The sequence below is a fragment of the Ruditapes philippinarum genome, unplaced genomic scaffold (genome assembly GCF_026571515.1).
Source record: "Ruditapes philippinarum isolate M1 unplaced genomic scaffold, ASM2657151v2 ctg1478_1_1_1_1, whole genome shotgun sequence".
NCBI classification, from domain to species: domain Eukaryota; kingdom Metazoa; phylum Mollusca; class Bivalvia; order Venerida; family Veneridae; genus Ruditapes; species Ruditapes philippinarum.
The window spans coordinates 141,532-163,799 of NW_026855254.1; the positions used below are offsets into that span (position 1 = coordinate 141,532).

At 30.9% G+C, this 22,268-nt stretch overlaps 1 protein-coding gene across 1 annotated transcript in view; it reads left to right on the top strand.

Annotated features, from left to right (window-relative positions):
* Positions 1–914: 914 nt before the first annotated feature.
* The window catches only part of LOC132742654 (carbohydrate sulfotransferase 15-like), a 28,021-nt gene continuing 6,667 nt past the window's right edge, over positions 915–22,268 (top strand). Inside the window, exons 1-5 of the mRNA XM_060731123.1 lie at positions 915–1,020; positions 19,150–19,292; positions 19,758–19,878; positions 20,852–20,977; positions 21,945–22,070. Coding sequence (XP_060587106.1) covers positions 915–1,020; positions 19,150–19,292; positions 19,758–19,878; positions 20,852–20,977; positions 21,945–22,070 — 622 coding nt within the window. The remainder of the gene's footprint in view (positions 1,021–19,149; positions 19,293–19,757; positions 19,879–20,851; positions 20,978–21,944; positions 22,071–22,268) is intronic.

The following is a 22,268-nucleotide window of genomic DNA, read 5'->3' on the forward strand; positions in this document are numbered from 1 at the left end:
TTAAACGTTGAATTGAAGTAGAAGAGAACCTTTGATGAGATTAATCTAATCCTGTTTGGGGAAAAAACTCATTTCACATTTGGATGATAGGAAAAGAAAAGGGCATTATCTGTTCAGGAATGTGACATTTTAATTTTCTAAATGAGAAAATAGTGTCTCGTTAAGGGAGGTAATAATGTGTTTTGTCTCAAAAGAGTTCCTGTTATTAGATTAATAAACTTCTTTTACGAGTGCATACTTCTAAGTGCTACATTTTTATTGACTTTTAAATTGGCAGTTTAAATTTCATGACCGGAAAAAGTGTTGCAGTTTTTGATAAAGGATCTTTTCATGACATGTGAAGGTTTCTACGTCATAATATTTATGTTTCATATTATTTTGTTTTGTTAACGTTATTTGATAAACTGCTTTTAAAGACCACTTGCTGAATGTAACAAAATGTTATTTTGTCAAATATGTTTGTCGTTTTGTTAATGAAGCATTTACGTGTAATTATGAAACCCCGGAGAGCCAAAAAAAGAAAAGAATACAGATAGAAGCCATGATTTGAAATCAGCCGCAAATGCTCATGTCTAAGTGGCCAACAGTTTTATGTGGAAATAGACAAGTAATGGGTCTAAATAACCTAGATTATTGAATTATCTTTTTTATGTGATTAGGCGTCTGCTTTTGGAGACAGAGCTGACGGCAAATCAATTTCAGTCACTTCTTATAAAAGAAAGTTATGTCAACTGATAAATTACATAGATAAAGTATGTTTAATGTCATTTTCACCTGCCTTTCAGTATGATTGGTGGTCATTTCTATTAGTAATCCGGATCAAGTAGCTTTCTTTTACTTTTCAATGATGATCGGCCATACGAGGAAGTCACAATGGGCTATTAAATACCTATTCAGCCGGCTACGAAGTTAATATGTATGCATTTTTGTTCCTTTTATATCACGGACTTCCTGATGGTTATGCGCTAAATCAGAAATCATTCCAGTTTGCAACTGCTCTTGTTAAACATTTAACAGGAGGTATGTGCACCACAGGCGTAGTAGCCTATAAGAGGTATGATAGAGCATCATACAATGAATTGTTTTAGTGTTGGTGTCTACTAGGGCAATACGAAGACGTAAATGCGTAAGAGAATATCTATGTTAGATACGAAGCACAAACAGACGCTGAGCCTTCCAAGGTAATAGAAAAAAAGATGAAATAAGGTATCTTCAATCACTTGACTTTTATTAAAAAAGGTGTAAGAACAAGTTTGCAACTAAGTTTTGTTGATCCGGAGTAATGTCATATATTCTCAACAAATAATTAGTACGGTTCAGCTTTTCTACTTGTCTAAAACAGCTCGTGTACTTTCTGATTCAATTAAGAATACAAGTGCAAAAATCATGTTACACAGTTTGGTATTGATAAATATGTTGTTGTTTTTCAAAAGGGAATAAATATATATATACACGTATTTATTACCTCCCTTTATAAAATATTAACTCTATGTGTGTTTTTTTTACAATTCAATACTTCTAATATAAAAAGAGTAAAAAAATATTTTATTTGCCGCGCAACGTCGTATTTTTACGTTTCCAGCACTTTTATAACGTTACGTTATTGTTATATTTGTTATGATTATATTATATTTTACTGTCTGAACATATGTACAAGCATTGAAAGCGCTAACAGAAATAAACGTATAAAAATTAAATATAATTTTTATTCTGCATTTCCCAAAACCTACTTTTTAATACATGAGATCCACACAAGGAATCGAACTATATATGCCTTTTTACCAGTTACGTTACCAGCTACGTTTTACTTTTTTACTTTTTCCTGTTCTTGAACTTTGTAAAACAATTATAAAGAAATGTCTTCTTATGATCATGGACTTTAATTAAAGTCCGTGCAATAATGATTCCCGAAAATAGTTGCAAGGACCGATATAAAAAGAAAATATTTGTAGCAAATTAATGCTGACTGTGCACAAATGGCAAACATAGATTTATAATATTTTCCCAGACTATTAGATTTTAATGTCTATGATATTTTATATGTCTTGGGAAACATTTGGACAGAAAATCAATTTAAATATTCCACAGGTGTAAAAAATCCTATATAAATATGTTTCCTGAGTATTTACAATAAAATAAATTTGTTTATATGTGTACAAACGATATAGTGGTGGTAATGTAGATATATATTCTACCAGTTATAAAATTTAGTTGCAATCACCATGTTTCAAAATATAAATCTATGGTAAATGTCGGAAGAGTTTGCAATTTTTGTCATACATATTGACGGTATTTCTAGATGTTATATTTATGGGCTCGTATTCTAATTTCCGTAACCGTTTTTATGTTAGCTGTTTAGACAGCAGATACTTTAAACAATGCACTTGCTTGGACTTATTGCATGTTTATGAGTTAGAAAGTAAGAAGTTTTATATAAAATGCACATAGCAAATATGATACACCTCTAAATAATTGTTTCGACATTATTGCCCTTAGTAATCTTTATATAGTTTGTGGCTTAACTATTGCACATTTTCATGCTAGACGAAATCTAAACAATGTTATAGTTAATGTCAGGTATTTCTCGAGTTTATTGTACATGTTGTAAATGTGGCATTAAGTCAATTATTGTTGCAGTGAAATATCTATGAAAGACATATGTATATACAAGCGGTTCCTCAACAATATTTTATTAGTTCCATAACCGACGTTGTCTCACTCATGCAACATTGACAAGTTGTAACTTAAATTCAGACCCCTATTACATAATACATTGTACTGACGACGATTTTACCATTTATTAGATTTTCCCTTTGAACTTTAAACTTCCAAGTTCCCTTTCAAACCAGCAAATTATTAACGCCAATATGTAAAAAGGTGTATAAATAATTAAGAGTCAACATAACTGTTATAACTGGGGATAAAGATTTTGTTTGTACATTAAAAACATTTATCTTCTTTTTACTCCAAAAGAATAATTTTGCATTGAAGTATATCATTAAATTATAAACCGACCAAAACATAATATTAATTACCAATTACTCTTAATTACTTGTTTCAAAACTCTAGGAACTCATTTTGTTAAAATCAGTTACACACAGATAGTTTCGACCAAGAATACACAATGAAAATTTGCCACACTTGGAGTGTATGAAAGAGGGTTATACGCTTATGTTCTATTTAGTTTCTGACTTGATATGTCACTCCCTGCTGTTATTATTAAAATGATATTACAACAATATAGTAAGAGGTTTTGGTTTGATTCATTTGCAATCTAGTAGTAATGTGGATATATAATTAATCAAATAATTATTGAAATTAAAACAAAGGCTCTCTGTGTAATTAAGCCATTTATTTTCTTTAAAAACGGTCAAGATTTATGATATTATGTTAGAAAGTGATTGCGCTAAGTTATTAATTTAAAACATTTTACAACTACTTTTCTGCTATACTTCTTTGTCAAAAAATCCAAACAATTTTATCAAATACTTCTTTTCAATTAAACAATGTGGCGTTGTGGCCGATTGGTTTACGCGTCGGATTAGTAATCTAAGGATTGCTGACCGCGTGGGCTCAAACCCTGTCAGGGGCAAGCTGTTGTTTCCTTGAAACTTTACATTCATTGCTTAGTACTGTTTGGTTCCAGGAACGGATTCGAGAGTGTTTCAATAAGCTTATAGCTTCCATCACAATCGAACTAAAAATAAATTTGTATAAACTAATGTAAGACTTGTGGCTCTAGTCAGTATAAAACAATAGATGACGGAAAATATAAACTATTCATTCCGATGGATGATGAACCATACAAATGTCTAGGGAACGGCAAGACACACAGACATCTGTTGATTATTGTTGATTAGTGTTGTTGAAGATAAAGGCTGTTTAGCATAATCAGTCAATGATGTTGTTGAAGAATATGCGGAAGCGATGTTACAAAACCCATGCTTAAACTAATACCATTGTTAGTTACATAACACTAAAAGATTTGTCAAAATTAAAATATGATTATTTCTCATTTTGAAGGTATGACGTTACTTCCTTACTTACAACTTTGACGTTCTGTAGAAAGCCTTAAAATTTGGTAATTTCTATTCATATCTTAACCCCAGCATGTCGTATAAATACGTTTTGTCCTTTTTCAAAAAGGCGCAAAAGTAACGACAGTTTTATCCGGTAACGCAATGTGATTTCGAAGCTCAGTCGTTGGAACAAAGTTTTACATAATTTGGTAATCCGACAAAGCATCAGAAAGGATGGATGAAACATTTGTAAATAAACTAAAAAAGTATTACGAAACACTTTCATCTATTTAAATGATTGTGTTACTGTAGACAAATTTATCTCAAATATATTTTGCTTACACAGCGATTGTTTTACTCAACTAGCGAACTGTCACGTACGATTATGGACTTTTAATGCATCAAAATTTCCATGATTATTGGTTTGTCTTTGTGATTTATCAGATGTCTTAGACAATAGGCAGACGATATCCATTTAGCGCGTTTCTCCTGGAAATTGTTCATGCTGTAAAATGACAGATGTGAAATCTAAATGAATTTCTGTGTTAAATAACTTCTTTAAAAATTAAATTGATTAGAGTTTAAAAGCTGAATAAAGTTTTTGATCCAAGAAATAACCGATGCAGCATAAACGGACAGATCAAGCAAAACTATATTCTACAGTTATCAAACAAGCCTAAGCATATCTTCATACACAACAAGATGACCTGTTAAAAATGATTTTAATTGAGATGTAGGCCTAAATTTCAATGTTCTCTATTGGTAAATGACATAGTTGCTGGTTCTTCAATGCGTTAACATGCAGCTCTCATCCGAATATACATGTACATTTTGCTTGCGTATGACGTAACATTTGATATTCACATTTACATTTTGTTATTCCTTTAGTCACGAACGGTAGGCAGCGTATTGAAAATGCCTTTACAGCAATGATTTCACTTATTAGAATGTTCGGTCAAATACTTTCTTTCCTGTTATACCGATATATAAATAAACGTTGAATTATAATAATACTTTTCCTATAAAATTATTATAGCTAACCACAATAACTTTTATCTGCGTTTTATATTATAAAATACAACCATTGCACATTTGCCTTGCAACAAAATGTCTAAAGAATGTTTTGTTAATGAACAGCTGTCTAAAATTGTATTGTTTAAGTAGCAAAAATGTCATAAACGTTCTTCTTCATCTTCTACTTAATATAATTACAGTGTTTAGAAAGATTACAGTTAGTGCAAAATGAATGATATTTTATACTGGTTATTACACGTATTTTTCATAGTATAGTATTTGCTGTCATTTTCATTTCATAAAGTTATGTTTTGAATAATTACTATTGAATAATATAACAACTATAATACTCACTGTGACCTGTTTATTCAAAGTGAAACATTTCGAAAACCATTAAAGATATTTCCAAAGATACATGTAGTGGACATCTGAAAATGCACAATGTTCATGCGAGCCGGTTTTACGTTAGCATTTTACTAAGTAAGCAATAGAAAACAACCTAAAACACCAAATCTATCCGAATTTTAATCGAGACTTGGTTTCCAGCTTTTTACATGATTAACCTGTCTGAGCGTGACTCAAAAATTTATTTGGCCAATCAAATTCTATTTTACATAGCAGCTTAATACCTTCAATTTTGACACCATTTTTTAAAATGCAGCAAGACTTGTTTTAAATCATGTAAAAATAAAACGTGTTAGTTTATCATGATTTGTTTTTAATCAATCATATTTACGCTGACGTTTAATTTACTTTATTTCACCTTCTCTAAATTAAGAATTGATTTCCCTATAGACTTACATTATGGGAAATGGTCCGTTATTCTACCTTAAAATTGAGTTATCATACTAAAGAGGTGATTTTTCTATGAATAAAATGGTTGACACATAAAAATGGTCTTGTTATATAGGGGTAGCCAACCAATGATCTTTTCAGAATGACTCCAAAGAGGATTTTACCTCAAACATTCTACATTGCTTCCATGCAATAGTTGTAAACAAGTTGTTTACGGCAGTCTGCAACTGAAGATAGCACTAATAACACTATTTTAGAGGATAACGTTGCTTCACATATGCATTTTATACAAAGAAACCAGGCATATGGAAGTTTACATGATAATCTTTATAGGGAACCCTATACTTTTGGCCTACCCAATGGGTTACTTGATTTATATAGACTTGTATAGGACTTGACACTCTTTCCAATAACAATTAACATTCATATTCGGAGACACCTTGATGACACAGGGCTAAGGTCATTAGGACTTGATATATCAAAAATTCAACTGGCCATAAAGGGAAAGTGTGTAAACATAGGGAATTTATTTGATTCGTTCTGTGTAGATATATCTTGATATATCTAGTCCTCAGGTGACTGCGTTAGTGTCAATTGCCCCCTTATAATGATGTAATATTCTTCTGTGTTAATTTTACAATTATTCAGGTTATTGTAAAACTAAGAAAGAGCTGTCAATTTGACAATAAAACTCACCCATTGAAATAGAAATGACAAAGAGGGCCGTTTCTAGATATAATTTTTTAAATCTAACCTTGTCTCTAATTATAGTAAGCCTTCCATAATATCTCATTTCTAAACAGGTACGAAACATATATATAAAGGGGAGCGGTGGACAAGTGGTTAAGGTGTCTGCCTCTCAACCAAGAGATCATGGGTTCGAGCCCTACTCGGGTCACGACCATGTTTCTCCATATGACACCAGTACTGGTTGGTTCCAAGAAGCGGACTCGAAAGTGAATAATTTTAAGTTGCAAGAACTTGTTTCGCATTCGAGCTTAAATAAATATGTTTAAACCAAACATATATAAAAATACTGATATAATGGGTTTACTGTGCACATCTTATTTCAAGATACGTTTCATGTATAAATCTTACCGATTATAAGGAACTAAACTATGAAAAATTTTCATGTCTAAGTGGCCTACAGTTTTATGTGGAAATAGACATGTAATGGGTCTAAATAACCTAGATTATTGAATTATCTTCTTTATTTGATTAGGCGTCTGCTTTTGGAGACAGAGCTGACGGCAAATCAATTTCAGTCACTTCTTATAAAAGAAAATTATGTCAAATGATAAATTATATAGATAAAGTATCTTTAATGCCATTTTCACCTGCTTTTCAGTATGATTGGTGGACTTTTGTATTAGTTATCCGGGTCAATTAGCTTTCTTTTACTTCCAATGATGATCGGCCATCCGCGGAAGTCACAATGGGCTGTTAAATTCCTGTTTAGCCGGCTACGAAGATAAATATATAGGCATTATTGTTCCTTTAATATCCCGGACTTCCTAATAAGAAATCATCCCAGTTTGCATCTGCTCTTCTTAAACATTTAACAAGAGGTATGTGAAAGACAGGCGGTAGTAGAATATAAGAGGTATAATAGAGCACCATACAATGCATTGTTTTAGTGTTGGTGTCTATTAGAGTAATAAGAAGACGTAAATGCGTAAGAGAATATCTTAGCTAGATACGAATTACAAACAGACGCTGAGCCTTTCAAGGTAAAAGAAAAGGAAGAAGTAAGGTATCTTCAATCACTTGACTTTTGTGAAAACGTGTGTTGACAAGTTTTCAACTAAGATTTGTTGATCCTGAGAAATGTCATATATATTCTCAACAAATAATTTGTACGCTTCAGTTATTCTACTTGTCTAAAACAACTCGTGAACTTTCTGGTTCAATTATGAATGCAAGTGCAAAATTCTTGTCACACAATTTGGTATTGATAAATATGTTGTTTATTTCAAAAGGGAATAAATATACATACTTTTACGTATTTATTACCTCCCTTTATAAAATATTTACTCTATGTATGTTTTTTTAACAATTCAATACTTCTAATATAAAAGAGTAAAATGTAAAATAATATTTTATTTGCCGCGCAACGTCGTATTTTTACGTTTCCCGCACTTTTATAACGTTACGTCATTGTTATATTTTTATGATTATATTATACCTTACTGTCTGAAGATATGTACAAGCATTGAAAGCGCTAACAGAAATAAACGTATAAAAATTTAACTATCTTTATCTTCTGCATTTTCAAAAACCTTCTTTTTTATACATGAGATCCACACAAGGAATCGAACTTTGTAAAACAATTATAAAAGAAAATTCGTCTTAAAATCAAGGACTTTAATAAAAAGTTCGTGCAATAATGATTCCCGAAAATAGTAACAACCATCGATATAAAACTAAAACATATTTGTAGCAAATTAATGCTGACTGAGCACAAATGGCAAACTTAAATTTATAATATTTTCCCAGACTATTAGATTTTAATGTCTATGATATTTTATATGTCTTGGGAAACATTTGGACAGAAAATCAATTTAAGTATTCCACAGGTGTATAAAATCCTATATCATTATGTTTCCTGAGTATTTACAATAAAATATATTTGTTTATATGTGTACAAACGATATAGTGGTGGTGATGTAGATATATATTCTACCAGTTCTAAAATTTAGTTGCAATCACCTTGTTTCAAACCATAAATCTATGGTAAATGTCGGACGAGTTTGTAATTTTTGTCATACATATTGACGGTATTTCTAGATATTATTGGGCTCGTATTCTAAATTCCGTAACCGTTTTTTATGTTTGCTGTTCATGCAGCAGATACTTTAAACACTGCACTTGCTTGGACTTTTTGCATGTTTATGAGTTAGGAAATAAGAAGTCATTATATAAACTTCACATAGCACGGTGATACACCTCTAAATAATTGTCTCGACATTATTACCCTTCATAATCGTTATAAAGTTTGTGGCTTAACTATTGCACATTTTCATGCTAGACGAAATCTAAACAATGTTATAGTTAATGTCAGGTATTTCTCGAGTTAATTGTTCATGTAGTAAAAGTGGCATTAAGACAATTATTGTTGCAGTAAAATATCTATGTGAGACATATGTATATACAAGCGTCTCCTCAACAATATTTAATTAATTACTTAACCGACGTTGTCTAACTAAAGCAAAATTGACATGTTGTAACTTAAATTCAGACCCCTATTACATAATACATTGTACTGACGACGATTTTACCATTTATTGAACTTTCCCTTTGAACTTTGAACTTCCAAGTTCCCTTTCAAACTAGCAAACTATTAACGCAAATAGGTGAAAGGTGTATAAATAATTAAAAATCAACATAACTGTTATAATTGGGGATAAAGATTTTGTTTGTACATAAAAATCATTTATCTCCCTGCTTTTTTTATCATAATGTTTATGTCATGTTGAGAACAAATGTTATGTATGTCTCCTTGCGGAAATTCTGTACCTGACACAGGCTTCATAAAATATTATTTCTAAAACTAACAGTTTTATTTTCTGTCTGTTCACTGTCAGATACATTTAATTTTATAACAAAAAGTTAATTTATGAATCAGTAATATGGTCTAGAGAACGGGAGTCAAACACTATGTACAAGATTTGAGCTGTGCCAGTTTATATCAAGAAAACACTCCCAATTTCAATACATTTAATGGTTCTAAATTACTCATATTATTGCATCATGTACCAGTCTATTTAATTATTAGACTGTCTGGGGAAGAAAGCCGTTAGAAAATCAAACTAAGTCTTCTTCTTTTCTTTTCTTTTTGTCATTTTTATGTTCAGTTCTAGATTTCCACTTATGCATATTTTTCTGAGACATGTTCTGTAATTCTTCACATATAAAGTTACTCTTATTAATTTAATATGTAAAATAATTAACTATGCCAAAACAATTATGGAATATTTTAAAGCTGATTTTCTCCCTTGTGAATTTGTTAAATGGCATTGTACAGCTTCCATGTTTGAAACTAACAATTTAACAAGATGATAATTTAAATTAAGTCAGCAAACAAGATAATGAGCCGCTCCATAACAAAACCAACATAATGCGTTTGGGACCATCATGAAACCGCGCACATCCGCGCAGTTTTATCAGGATCTATGCTGTTCGCTTATAAACCCTATAACAAGTAGAGACACTGATAGCGAACAGCATGGATCCTGATCAGACTGCGCGGATGCATTATTTTGGTTTTGTTATGGCGCGGCTCTTATAATTATAGTCTAATAAGACTCCTACATGAATGTGCATGATGGCCTGTCTATATAATGATGATAGTTTATGGCTAATTGGTTAATAAGTCTCGGTCACAGCAATTTTGTGCTTTGTTAGTTTTCTTTCTTTTTTCTTTTTTTTACATAACAGAATTGGAAATATTTTCTCCAGAACATGCAGACATGATTTACGTATTTCTTGAAATAATCTTTAAACAACACGAAACGGTTTAAAGTACAACATGCATTTATAAACGTCTTCTGTTATAGTGCGCCCGATTTACAGGGACTTATCTATAATAGTATTAATTTATTATAATAAAAGTCTGTTTTACTCAAAACAAACACTTTGCATTGAAGTATTTCATTAAATTTTAAACCGACAAAACATTATATTAATTACAAATTACTTTAAATTACTAAGGACATTTTAATGTTTCAAAACTCTAGGAACTCATTTTGATAAAAATCATTTAGAGTATACACATTGAAAGTTTGCCACACTTGAAGTGTATTTAAAAGGGTTGACCGCTTATAAATACATATTCCTGTCAATATGCTTTCTAGAGAGGGCTCTATTTTTTATTCTTCAATTGTAATCTATAGTGAGTTACTCAGACTAGAATAACATGATCTGTTCATTCAGATAAAGAATATATTGTAAAATATTACCACTCTTGTGTTGTAATAAAACTTGATAAATTCTATGTAGTTTTCGGACTTGATATGTCACTCCCTGCTGTTATTATTAAAATGATATTATCGACGATTTATTACAACAATATAGCAAGAGATTTTGTTTCTATACAATTGCAATCTAGCAGTAATGTAGATATATAATTAATCATATGATTATTGAAATTAAAGCATAGGTTCTCTGTGTAAGCCATTTATTTTCTCAAAGCAATACAATGAAAACACGGTCTAGATTTATGATATTTTGCTAGAAAGTGATTGCGCCACGTCATTAATTTAAAACCTTTAAACTGTTCTGCTATATAGTCTTTGTCATAAAATCCAAACAATTTTATCAAATTAAACAATGTAAGACGTGTGGCTCTAGTCAGTATAAATAAAACAATAGATGACGGAAAATAGAAACCATCCGATGGCTGGTGAACCATACAAATGTCCAGGGAACGTCACAGACACAAAGACATCTGTTGATTAGTGTTGTTGAAGATAAAGGATGTTTAGCATAATCAGTCAATGATGTTGTAACGTTTCTCCCATTGGAGAATATGCGGAAGCGATGTTACAAAATCCATGCTTAAAGTAATCTCTGATGCAACTACCATTGTTAGCTACATTACACGAAAAGACTTGTCAAGATTAAAGTATGATTATTACTCATTTTGAAGGTATGACGTTACTTCCTTGTTTACCACTTTGACGTTCTGTAGAAAGCCTTTAAATTTGGCAACTTAACCCCAGCATGTTGTATAAATACATTTTGTGCCTTTTCAAACAATGCGCGAAATCACGACATTTTTATCCGGTAACGCAAAGTGATTTCGTGGCTCAGTCGTTGGCACAAAGTTTTACATAATTTGGTAATCCGACAAAGCATCAGAAAGGATGGATGAAACATTTGTAAATAAACTTAAAAGTATTACACAACACTTTCATCTATTTAAATGATTGCTTACGGTAGACACAATTTATCTCAAATATATTTTGCTTACACAGCGATTGTTTTACTCGACTAGGGAACTGTCACGTACAATGACGTACGATAATGGACTTTTAATGCATCAAAATTTCCATGATTATTGGTTTGTCTTTGTGATTTATCAGATGTCTTAGACAATAGTCAGACGATATCCATTTAGCGCGTTTCTCCTGGAAATTGGTTATGCTGTAAAATGGCAGATGTGAAATCTAAATGAATTTCTGTGTTAAATAAATTCTTTAAAAAATAAATTGATTAGAATTTAAAAGCTGAATTAAGTTTTTGATCCAAGAAATAACCGATGCAGCCTAAACGGACAGATCAAGCAAGACTATATTCTACAGTTATCAAACAAGCTTAAGCATGATATCTTCATACACAACAAGATGACCTGTTAAAAAGATATTTCATTTTTAATTGAAATGTTGGCCTAAATTTCAATGCTCTCTATTGGTAAATGACATAGTTACATGAACTTGTCAATGCGTTAACATGCAGCTCTCATCCGAATATACATGTATATTTTGCTTGAGTATGACGTAATAATAAAAGGCTCGTTTGATATTCACATTTAAATTTTGTTATTCCTTTAGTCACGAACGGTAGGCAGTGTATTAAGATTGCTTTTAAAGCAATGATTTCACTAATTAGAATGTTCGGACAAATGCTTTCTTTCCTGTTATACCGATATATAATTAAACGTTGAATTGCGTTTGGTCAGATTAATCTAATCCTATTTGGGAAAAAAAACTCATTTCACATTTGGATGATAGGAAAAGTAAAGGTCATAATCTGTTCAGGAATGTGACATTTTAATTTTCTAAATGAGAAAATAGTGCCTCGTTCAGGGAGGTAATAATGTGTTTTGTCTCAAAAGAGTTCCTGTTATTAGATAAATAAACTTCTTTTACGAGTGCATACTTCTAAGTGTTACATTTTTATTGACTTTTAAATTGAAAGTTTAAATTCCATGACCGGAAAAAGTGAGGCAGTTTTTGATAAAGGATCTTTTCATGACATGCGAAGGTTCCTACGTCATAATATTTATGTTTTCTATAATTTTGTTTTGTTAACGTTATTTGAAAAGCTGCTTTTTAAAAACCACGTGCTGAATGTAACAAAATGTTATTTTGTCAAATATGTTTGTCGTTGTGTTGATAAAGCATATACGTGTAAATATAAAACCCTGGAGAGCCAAAAAAAAGAGAAAAAAAGGATACAGATAGAAATCTCGATTTGAAATCAGCCACAAGATAAAATCTAAGATAATTTTACGTTTCAAAAAAATATATATTAATAACAGTCCTAACTTTTGACTCGTATATTTTTATATCCGATTAACTGATGAATTTAACATACATGTATTGCGATACATCATTGTGCCATTGTATTTCTTAGCACGTTTTTAGGACAGTACACATGTTATAAGTATAAATGGTTACGTTAATTAATACCGACTTAAGTGAAAGCACATTTTAAACTTAAGTATGCCTTATGTTTTAGGACATATATCATATGTATATGTACTATATTTTGAACTCCAACATTTTAATATATTTGTATGGAAATGGTGTTGATGTAGATTAAACATGATGAAGTAAATTTGCAATGATAACATTCAGTTGACATAGGCTTATAGCAGTAAGAAATTATGTAGTGTATGCAGCTCATAAACTGTCGACAACTTAATTCCAGAATACATTCAAATAAACAAATGACTATTCCGAGAGAATGGCCAGTACAATTACAAATGAAAAAAAGATAACTGACATGTTCTATAAATTTTTACTTCCTTTGACACAACTGATCCTTGCCGGACAAAATTAATTATCTGCTGTCCAATAAACGGATAGAATAAAATACATTACAATAGCGGACGACACAAAGGAATGTGTCGCGGAGAATGAGTCACTCTTTGATAATTGAAATAGCCAAATATTCATTTCTTTATTGTGAATAATGTATTTTATGAGCAAATTCCGCTAATGTCGATTGAAAATAAATGAATAAATTGTTGACATTATATTGGGGGAAAATCACTTTTATGGAAAATGTGATTTTAGAAAATAATAAGATAACGCTTTTTTTAAAATTATGACTAAATATTTCAATGATCCATCATTCATACCGTACGGTGTCTGCCATAGTTATTCATTATTAATTATATTAGAATACAATTCCCATACACGATAAGAAACATTTAGTTAATTTTACTCATACAAGTGTTCCTAAACAAACACGAAAATTACGTGCATTGAATATCAAAAACTTGAAAACATTATTATGAATTAGACACAGAAACTAGAAGTATTTGTAGAGTTGTTGGAATGACCTTCTTTTCATTATTTGTTGTCACATGAATTGTATGTTTTCAATGAAATAACACGAATTTTACAAATATATTAATATCAATGTCAATTGTTTTTAGAGGTTTATTCAGCAAACAATAGAAAAATATATTGAAGTTCAACTACAGATTTCTCAAGAAATATAATGTATTTATTTCACCAAGATTTACATGTCATTTAAATTATTTATATGAATTATACAAGTATCTACCGAAATAGATGAAGAATAAACAATATATTAAACAAATATGTATATTGACTTAAAAAAAGAATTGCCCCTTTAGTATTAGAATTTATTCAAAATGTGTTTCAAAAAAAATCTAATTTGTACATTTTTAAAAACATTACTAATAAAAGGATACAAATATACGTAAATATTAATTAAAATATATTATTAACGGACTGTAGATGATAATATTTTGACCATTTTTTTCTCTCAAATGACTCGCGACCGATGAGTCACCCTTAACACCAACAATTTGTTTCTCTTTAACAACAGAGCGCGTCAAAATTTTCCGGCTTAAGACTTTCTGTATCGTATTTGGAATTAATCAACTTTGTCGGAGCGCGTGAAAATGCTGATACGGCAGTACAAGATGATGTTCGTTTAGGAGAAGATCTTTAAATGACAATATAATTCGAATGAGTCAGCGATAAAATATTTTTTCTCAGATGTTTACTTCCGCTTAAAGATGCATTTACGCCCGAACCGAACATGACGTTCTTGACAAAAATGACGCCATTAGTTAGTTGATTTGGAGATTTACACATTTATTTATCTGTTCATTCATTCATTCATTCATTCATTCATTCATTCATTCATTCAATTTATTTATTTAATATTCATTCATTCATTCATTCATTCATTATTTTTATTTATTTATTTATTTATTTATTTATTTATTTATTTATTTATTTATTTATTTATTAATTTATTTATTTATTTATTTATTCATTCATTCATTTCATTTATTCATTTATTTATTTATTTATTTATTTATTTATTTATTGATTAACCTGTTTTTATCTTTTATTTTTGAATAAACTTTATAACTTCTAGAAAATACCAAATAAATGATATCGGTTGTTTAATGTTATTATTTGTTTTTCCTCTAAGGTATATTTGAAGACTGATAAAAAATAAATTGATAAAATGCAATAAATGTCTTGTACCCAGAGGGTATAAATATTTTTATGTGTTACAATTGCGTTATAAAAAACTACACTTCTCTAAAAAAGTTTCTTTATCTAATTATTTAACTACTTTCTTTTTTTATATATAATTATATGTAATGAAATGTTTTCGTTCAAAGCTTACAAACAATTTGTACAACAAAACGAAAGAATGATCATTTAATTACAGTTGTTTCTATAGGTACCAAATTTGTTAAATTAAAAAAGAAAAAAAGGACAATGTCGGTAACATTTTTATTCATGATGTAAAACATGTGGCGAGAAACTTTTTGGAAAGAAGTATATTAACTACAATACGGCACCCTCTATAAAAGAAAAGTTAATTAATTCAATTAACGACTGAGTAACTAAACTAATGTCTTAAACAAGTGAAACATTTATAGTATTGTAACAATAAGAAATATCCAAGATACCGTGAAATAACGTTGTATACTTACTATACGGATAACTTCAACTATAACGGACATTTTCGCGTATTAGTACTGTCAGTAAAATATGAGTAGAGGAACGTTATAAAATAACAGCAAAAATATTGAAATATTGATGGAATAGAAAGTGACTAATTCTATATATACTAGAAAGTGGCTAAAATAAATTGCATTAAAAGTGCCTAATTTTAAATATAGAACCCCTAGTAGGAAAAGGCTAAAATAGACTTACTTGAATGTGCCTAAACATATGGACAGAAGAGAGTGGCTAATTTAATAGAAAATGCCATTAACTTAGTTTAGTTTTTTTCGGAAAGTGGCTATATTTAATAGAAAGTTTCATCATATTAACATAGTTGGGAGTGCCGAAATGTAAACACTGTAGAAATTATCTTAATATAACAAAGGTGTCGTACTATACATTAAATTTAAAGTGTTTTAATATAAATACACTAGATATTGGCTTATTTAATTAATATAAGAATAATAGGCTAAACATGATAGAATGTGTCTAAATGCCATTACGGATGCAGCACGTGTCTAAATTAAATCAAGTGTTTTTCATAAATTAGAGATTATCAAATAATTGTTTTACCATGCCTATACAACCTATAAATGTACTGTTCATATTATTACAATTAACTTTAATGTTTGTGTTTCTATGGAGTTTCACTTCTTATACAGAAGTGCATGTAACAGCGCCGACTGTAACGTCTTACGAAAACGAATTTGAAAGAGAAAATGACGCTTTGAGGACGGAAAGGGAGACAGGTACATGAATACGTTGTGTGTTGTTGAGGGTGGGGAAGCGGTTGAGGGTGGAAGAAATACGGTGATGCTTATTTAACAAAAGACATTGTTCGCACATTCAGAATAGTTCTATTTTCAGATGTGAAATTTTTGATATCTAAACTATACATACTATCTATACTTCTCATCACTTTTTCACAATTTCCCATTTTTATACAACCAGTCTAAATTGTGTGGTTCTTTTAATTTGTTTTGCAAACTCGTACTTTTAATTTGTTTCGCAAACTCGTAAAAAATAAGAATATTAACTGTTTTGAATATTCATCCAGTGTCACGCTTTCATACGCTGATTAACGTCCAGAAATCTTACTTTAACTCATGTCGGTATTTGCAGAGATTTTTGGTCATCAAAATCTAATAACAATTTAAGTTGCCTTAAAAATACATGCAATAATTCTATACTTCGTTTTATATCAAAATTCCAAGTTATATCATAATTACTTAAATAAAAGGATAAATGTGATCAGTCTAGCATATCAAAGGCAAAAGGTGGCCAGTCTAGCATATCAAAAGCAAAAGGTGGCCAGTCTAGCATATCAAAAGCAAAAGGTGGCCAGTCTAGCATATCAAAAGCAAAAGGTGGCCAGTCTAGCATATCAAAGGCTAAAAGTTGTCAGTGTAGCATAACAAAGGCTAAATGTGGTCAATGTAGCATATCAAAGACTAAAGGTGGTCAATGTAGCATAACAAGGGCTAAAGGCTGTCAATGTAGCATATCAAAGGCTAAATGTTGTCAATGTAGCATATCAATCCATGTAGCATATCAAAGGCTAAAGGTTGTCAATGTAGCATATCAAAGGCTAAAAGTTGTCAATGTAGCATATCAAAGGCTAAAAGTTGTCAATGTAGCATATCAAAGGCTAAAGGTGATCATTGTAGCATAACAAAGGCTAAATGTGGTCAATGTAGCATAACAAGGGCTAAAGGTGGTCAATGTAGCATAACAAGGGCTAAAGGCTGTCAATGTAGCATATCAAAGGCTAAATGTTGTCAATGTAGCATATCAATCCATGTAGCATATCAAAGGCTAAAGGTTGTCAATGTAGCATAACAAGGGCTAAAGGCTGTCAATGTAGCATATCAAAGGCTAAATGTTGTCAATGTAGCATATCAATCCATGTAGCATATCAAAGGCTAAAGGTTGTCAATGTAGCATATCAAGGACTAAAGGTTGTCAATGTAGCATATCAAAGGCTAAAGGTTGTCAATGTAGCATATCAATCCATGTAGCATATCAAAGGCTAAAGGTTGTCAATGTAGCATATCAAGGACTAAAGGTTGTCAATGTAGCATATCAAAGGCTAAAGGTTGTCAATGTAGCATATCAAAGGCTAAAGGTGATCATTGTAGCATAACAAAGGCTGAAGGCCGTCAATGTAGCATATCAAAGGCTAAATGTTGTCAATGTAGCATATCAATCAATGTAGCATATCAAAGGCTAAAGGTTGTCAATGTAGCATATCAAAGGCTTAAGGTTGTCAATGTAGCATATCAAAGGCTAAATGTGGTCAGTCTTACATACCAAAGGCTAAAGGAGGTCAATGTAGCAGATCAAAGGCTAAAGGTGGTTTATGTAGCATATCAAAAACTTAAGGTGGTCAAGGTAGCACATCAAAGGATAAAGGGTGTCATTCTAGCACAATAAGACTTAAGGTGGTCCAGACTAGCACATTAAAAACTAAAGCAGTCCAGTTTAACATGTCAAATGCTTAAGGTGGTTAGTATTACACATCAAAGTCATTCAGTATCTGGATTTATGATTTAAGCTTGATAGAAATTATGAAACTTTATAAAATACTTAAATTCCATTTCTAGTTTTTCTAAAACTTTCTTTATTTCGTTCCTCAGAGATTCAAAGGGTACAGCAAAAGAAGCAAGGCTAAATGTGGTCAATGTAGCATATCAAAGACTAAAGGTGGTCAATGTAGCATAACAAGGGCTAAAGGCTGTCAATGTAGCATATCAAAGGCTAAATGTTGTCAATGTAGCATATCAAGGACTAAAGGTTGTCAATGTAGCATATCAAAGGCTAAAGGTTGTCAATGTAGCATATCAAAGGCTAAAGGTGATCATTGTAGCATAACAAAGGCTAAAGGCCGTCAATGTAGCATATCAAAGGCTAAATGTTGTCAATGTAGCATATCAATCAATGTAGCATATCAAAGGCTAAAGGTTGTCAATGTAGCATATCAAAGGCTTAAGGTTGTCAATGTAGCATATCAAAGGCTAAATGTGGTCAGTCTTACATACCAAAGGCTAAAGGAGGTCAATGTAGCAGATCAAAGGCTAAAGGTGGTTTATGTAGCATATCGCATATCAAAAACTTAAGGTGGTCAAGGTAGCACATCAAAGGATAAAGGGTGTCATTCTAGCACAATAAGACTTAAGGTGGTCCAGACTAGCACATTAAAAACTAAAGCAGTCCAGTTTAACATGTCAAATGCTTAAGGTGGTTAGTATTACACATCAAAGTCATTCAGTATCTGGATTTATGATTTAAGCTTGATAGAAATTATGAAACTTTATAAAATACTTAAATTCCATTTCTAGTTTTTCTAAAACTTTCTTTATTTCGTTCCTCAGAGATTCAAAGGGTACAGCAAAAGAAGCAAGAAAAGGAGAAAAGGATCACTAGAAAAAGACAAACTGCTAGAAATGCGAAGAATTTGCCATTTTTGGAAATAACAGAAAACACGCCAAAAGACATTACTGATATAATGGGACTAGTATGTATGCGTTCTGTTGATAATTAAAATCGTTTTTTTTTTGGTTGTCGTAAGTGTGTCTATAAGCTTATAGTTTCCTACACAATCGAACTAAAATAAATTCTGTATAAACCAAATATTTATGGTTAAAAGTCTTCCTTACATATGTAACATTTATAATTTTTCATCCTAACATGTTTATTTCTTTAATTATTTCCAAAATAAATTTGGGCAATATGACAAGGAGTAGACATTACATCTTTATCGGCATGTATACTACAATCTATTCTAATATTATTCTATACTTTTTGAAAATGAATTGTTGTATCTTAAAATTGCATCAATTTCTTCTACTATTAACATGACTCGTAAGAATTGACAATAAGTTAATAATGTTCTTTCCTTGATATATCGGGGGAAAGAAAATAACTAAAACCTTGCTTACAATCATTTTTATCGTTTATATATTAAGAGTTTTTGTTTTAGCCACCATTAAAGTTTGATAAGCGGTACAAGAACCCTTGTTTCAAAGGTGGTAAATCAAACACATCGAACCCAATGTTTAAAGATGGAGAACTACACTGTCTTCCTTACTTTTATATATTAGGTAAGTTACTATCCTATCACATCAAATGATTGATATTCATTAAACGATCTGGCCTAACATAACTTTAAGAAGATATGGAACAAATTGATATATATATAAAATTTGATAGAGAGATTTTCATTTTGTTTTGTCTTTGTACATCGTTTTACATAATATATATTTTCCTAAGTAGAAATCTTATTCGTCACTCTCATAAGAAGGAATAAGTATTATTATGTTTGTTGAAACTCATTGAGAAATAAACTTTACTAAGAAGTCCGAAGCATTCAGAATATGTATGGACGCATCCATCTTTGTATTAGGAAGTTTTACTTTGAGTTTAAAGGTAAACAAAGCAACATCTAGCAGACGAAAGAAAACAGTTATTTATGATTATAGAACGAACTAAGTAAAGTTTAGTAAGAAAACTGCATACTTGCAACTCTGATATAAATGCCATTCGCCTTTGTTTAATTATTTCTTACTTTTCTGTTTTTTCATAGTGATAATTTGCATAGCATAGTGTACTGTAGTCTATTTCAAGGTTAAATTGTCCAGTCAGTTATAGGCAATTTCAATAGTATAAGGAAGGCGAGCGTTAGAGACCGACCATAGGTTTTAATTGTGCAATTTCACACTTTTCATGTATCAGTTACGACAATTAATCTATCGCACATCGGCATTATGTCGTCTGATAATAGGCATATAAGGAAACTAAAAATGAATGATGATATATTATTTGTCAGATGAATTCTTAACAGTATACCAGCTTGCGATTCCTCCACCAATGTTTATCTTATTTTCGTAACTGCCATCGTCACTGAGAGAAAATTATATGACAAACTGTTATCATTGGAGGACATATTTTGTCATTTTTTATTCATCTATTTGTTTATTTTTGAAAAACTGCTACTTTCTCCTGGCTTTCATTAAACGTTTAAGATAAAGACGCACTTGTAACGGAATCTTAGCATTTACATGCATATATATTTAGGTGTTAAAAAAAGTGGCACGTCTGACCTATATACTAGACTTATGGCACACAGAGAGTTCCAGGTACCGAGATACAAAGAAAGTCAATGGTTTCCTAGGATACGATTTGGCGGAAGTAACAAAAAAGGTAAGACAAACTTTAAAAGAATTAAAGATATACATGTATAGAAATAAAATCCAAGACGAAATGGCTACGGCGGTGTAAGGTTTTATAATAGTTTCTTGCATATCAGACTGACGTTTCCTTGAGTCTTACCCATGCCGGAAATTTCATCTGGCATTGGGGTGCCAGATGAGTCGCGTGCTGTAAAATGGCACGCTTCTAAAGGATGACGTCATTTAACCGCTCTGAATGAAGTTGTAATCATACGCTGTTGTAACAAAGTAGTTAGGGTTGTAATTTTATAAATTGTCTTTGAAATTAAAGATAAAGAATTTAAAATATATTGGAATATGGTAGAATATGCAAGAAAAAATAGCTGACATATGTTTGCGTTTGCAAGCCTCGTTACCCCCAATGGGCGGGTCACCGCGGGGTGGATATTTAGATGCGAACCGCAAAATATGACAGATATTATTAATAAACTGTAATAAAGTGTAATTAATAATGATCGGTTTTATAATAGTATAAAGATCAGTATAAAATAGAGAAAAACGGACTCCCTACAGAACGCTCAAAACGACAATGTTGAAAATGTTATGTACAGTCTCAGATTGAGCCTGTTCATGGACGGAACTGGAAAGTATAAATCACAGTCGTCACTGACACGTGTGTATAAATCACATATCAACATTTTGTTAGTTAGTTGTTGTGTTTCCTTGCAAAATTTTCCTGAAACATACAGAGCATTGACATTCCGGTAGTTCAGCTGGGTGGTTTAATTACATGAAATAATTTGAAGCCGCTTGAACATTTTTAAAACAAAAACTCCACAGATATACTTCAAACGACTTAAATATACAAGCATCAAAGGAAATATTTTAAACTGAAAATGTAAAAATGCGATATAATTAAACGTTTATGCATACATAAAAAATATGTTAAATCATATGCTAATTCTTGAATTCAATTATAAATAACATAAACATTTCAGTGCGAACAACTGTCGACAACCGTAGTGTAAAGTTCTACATCTCAATGTTTGACAAAGCTGTTGAAAGAATACAGAAATGTCCATCAAAACATAATGGAAATAGAAACAAAAATCCTTGTATCACAGGTAAAATAGAAATTTGAATTTTATGATCACAGGTAAAATAGAAGTTTGTTTTTTATGAACACAGGTAAAATAGAAGTTTGTATGAAATCATGTCAATTTTTCATTAACATTAGGCCTAAAGCTATTTAGATCATTTATTGAACGCGTGTTCATTATCAATGAAGAAAATCAGAACATTTATATAATTTCATTGACAAA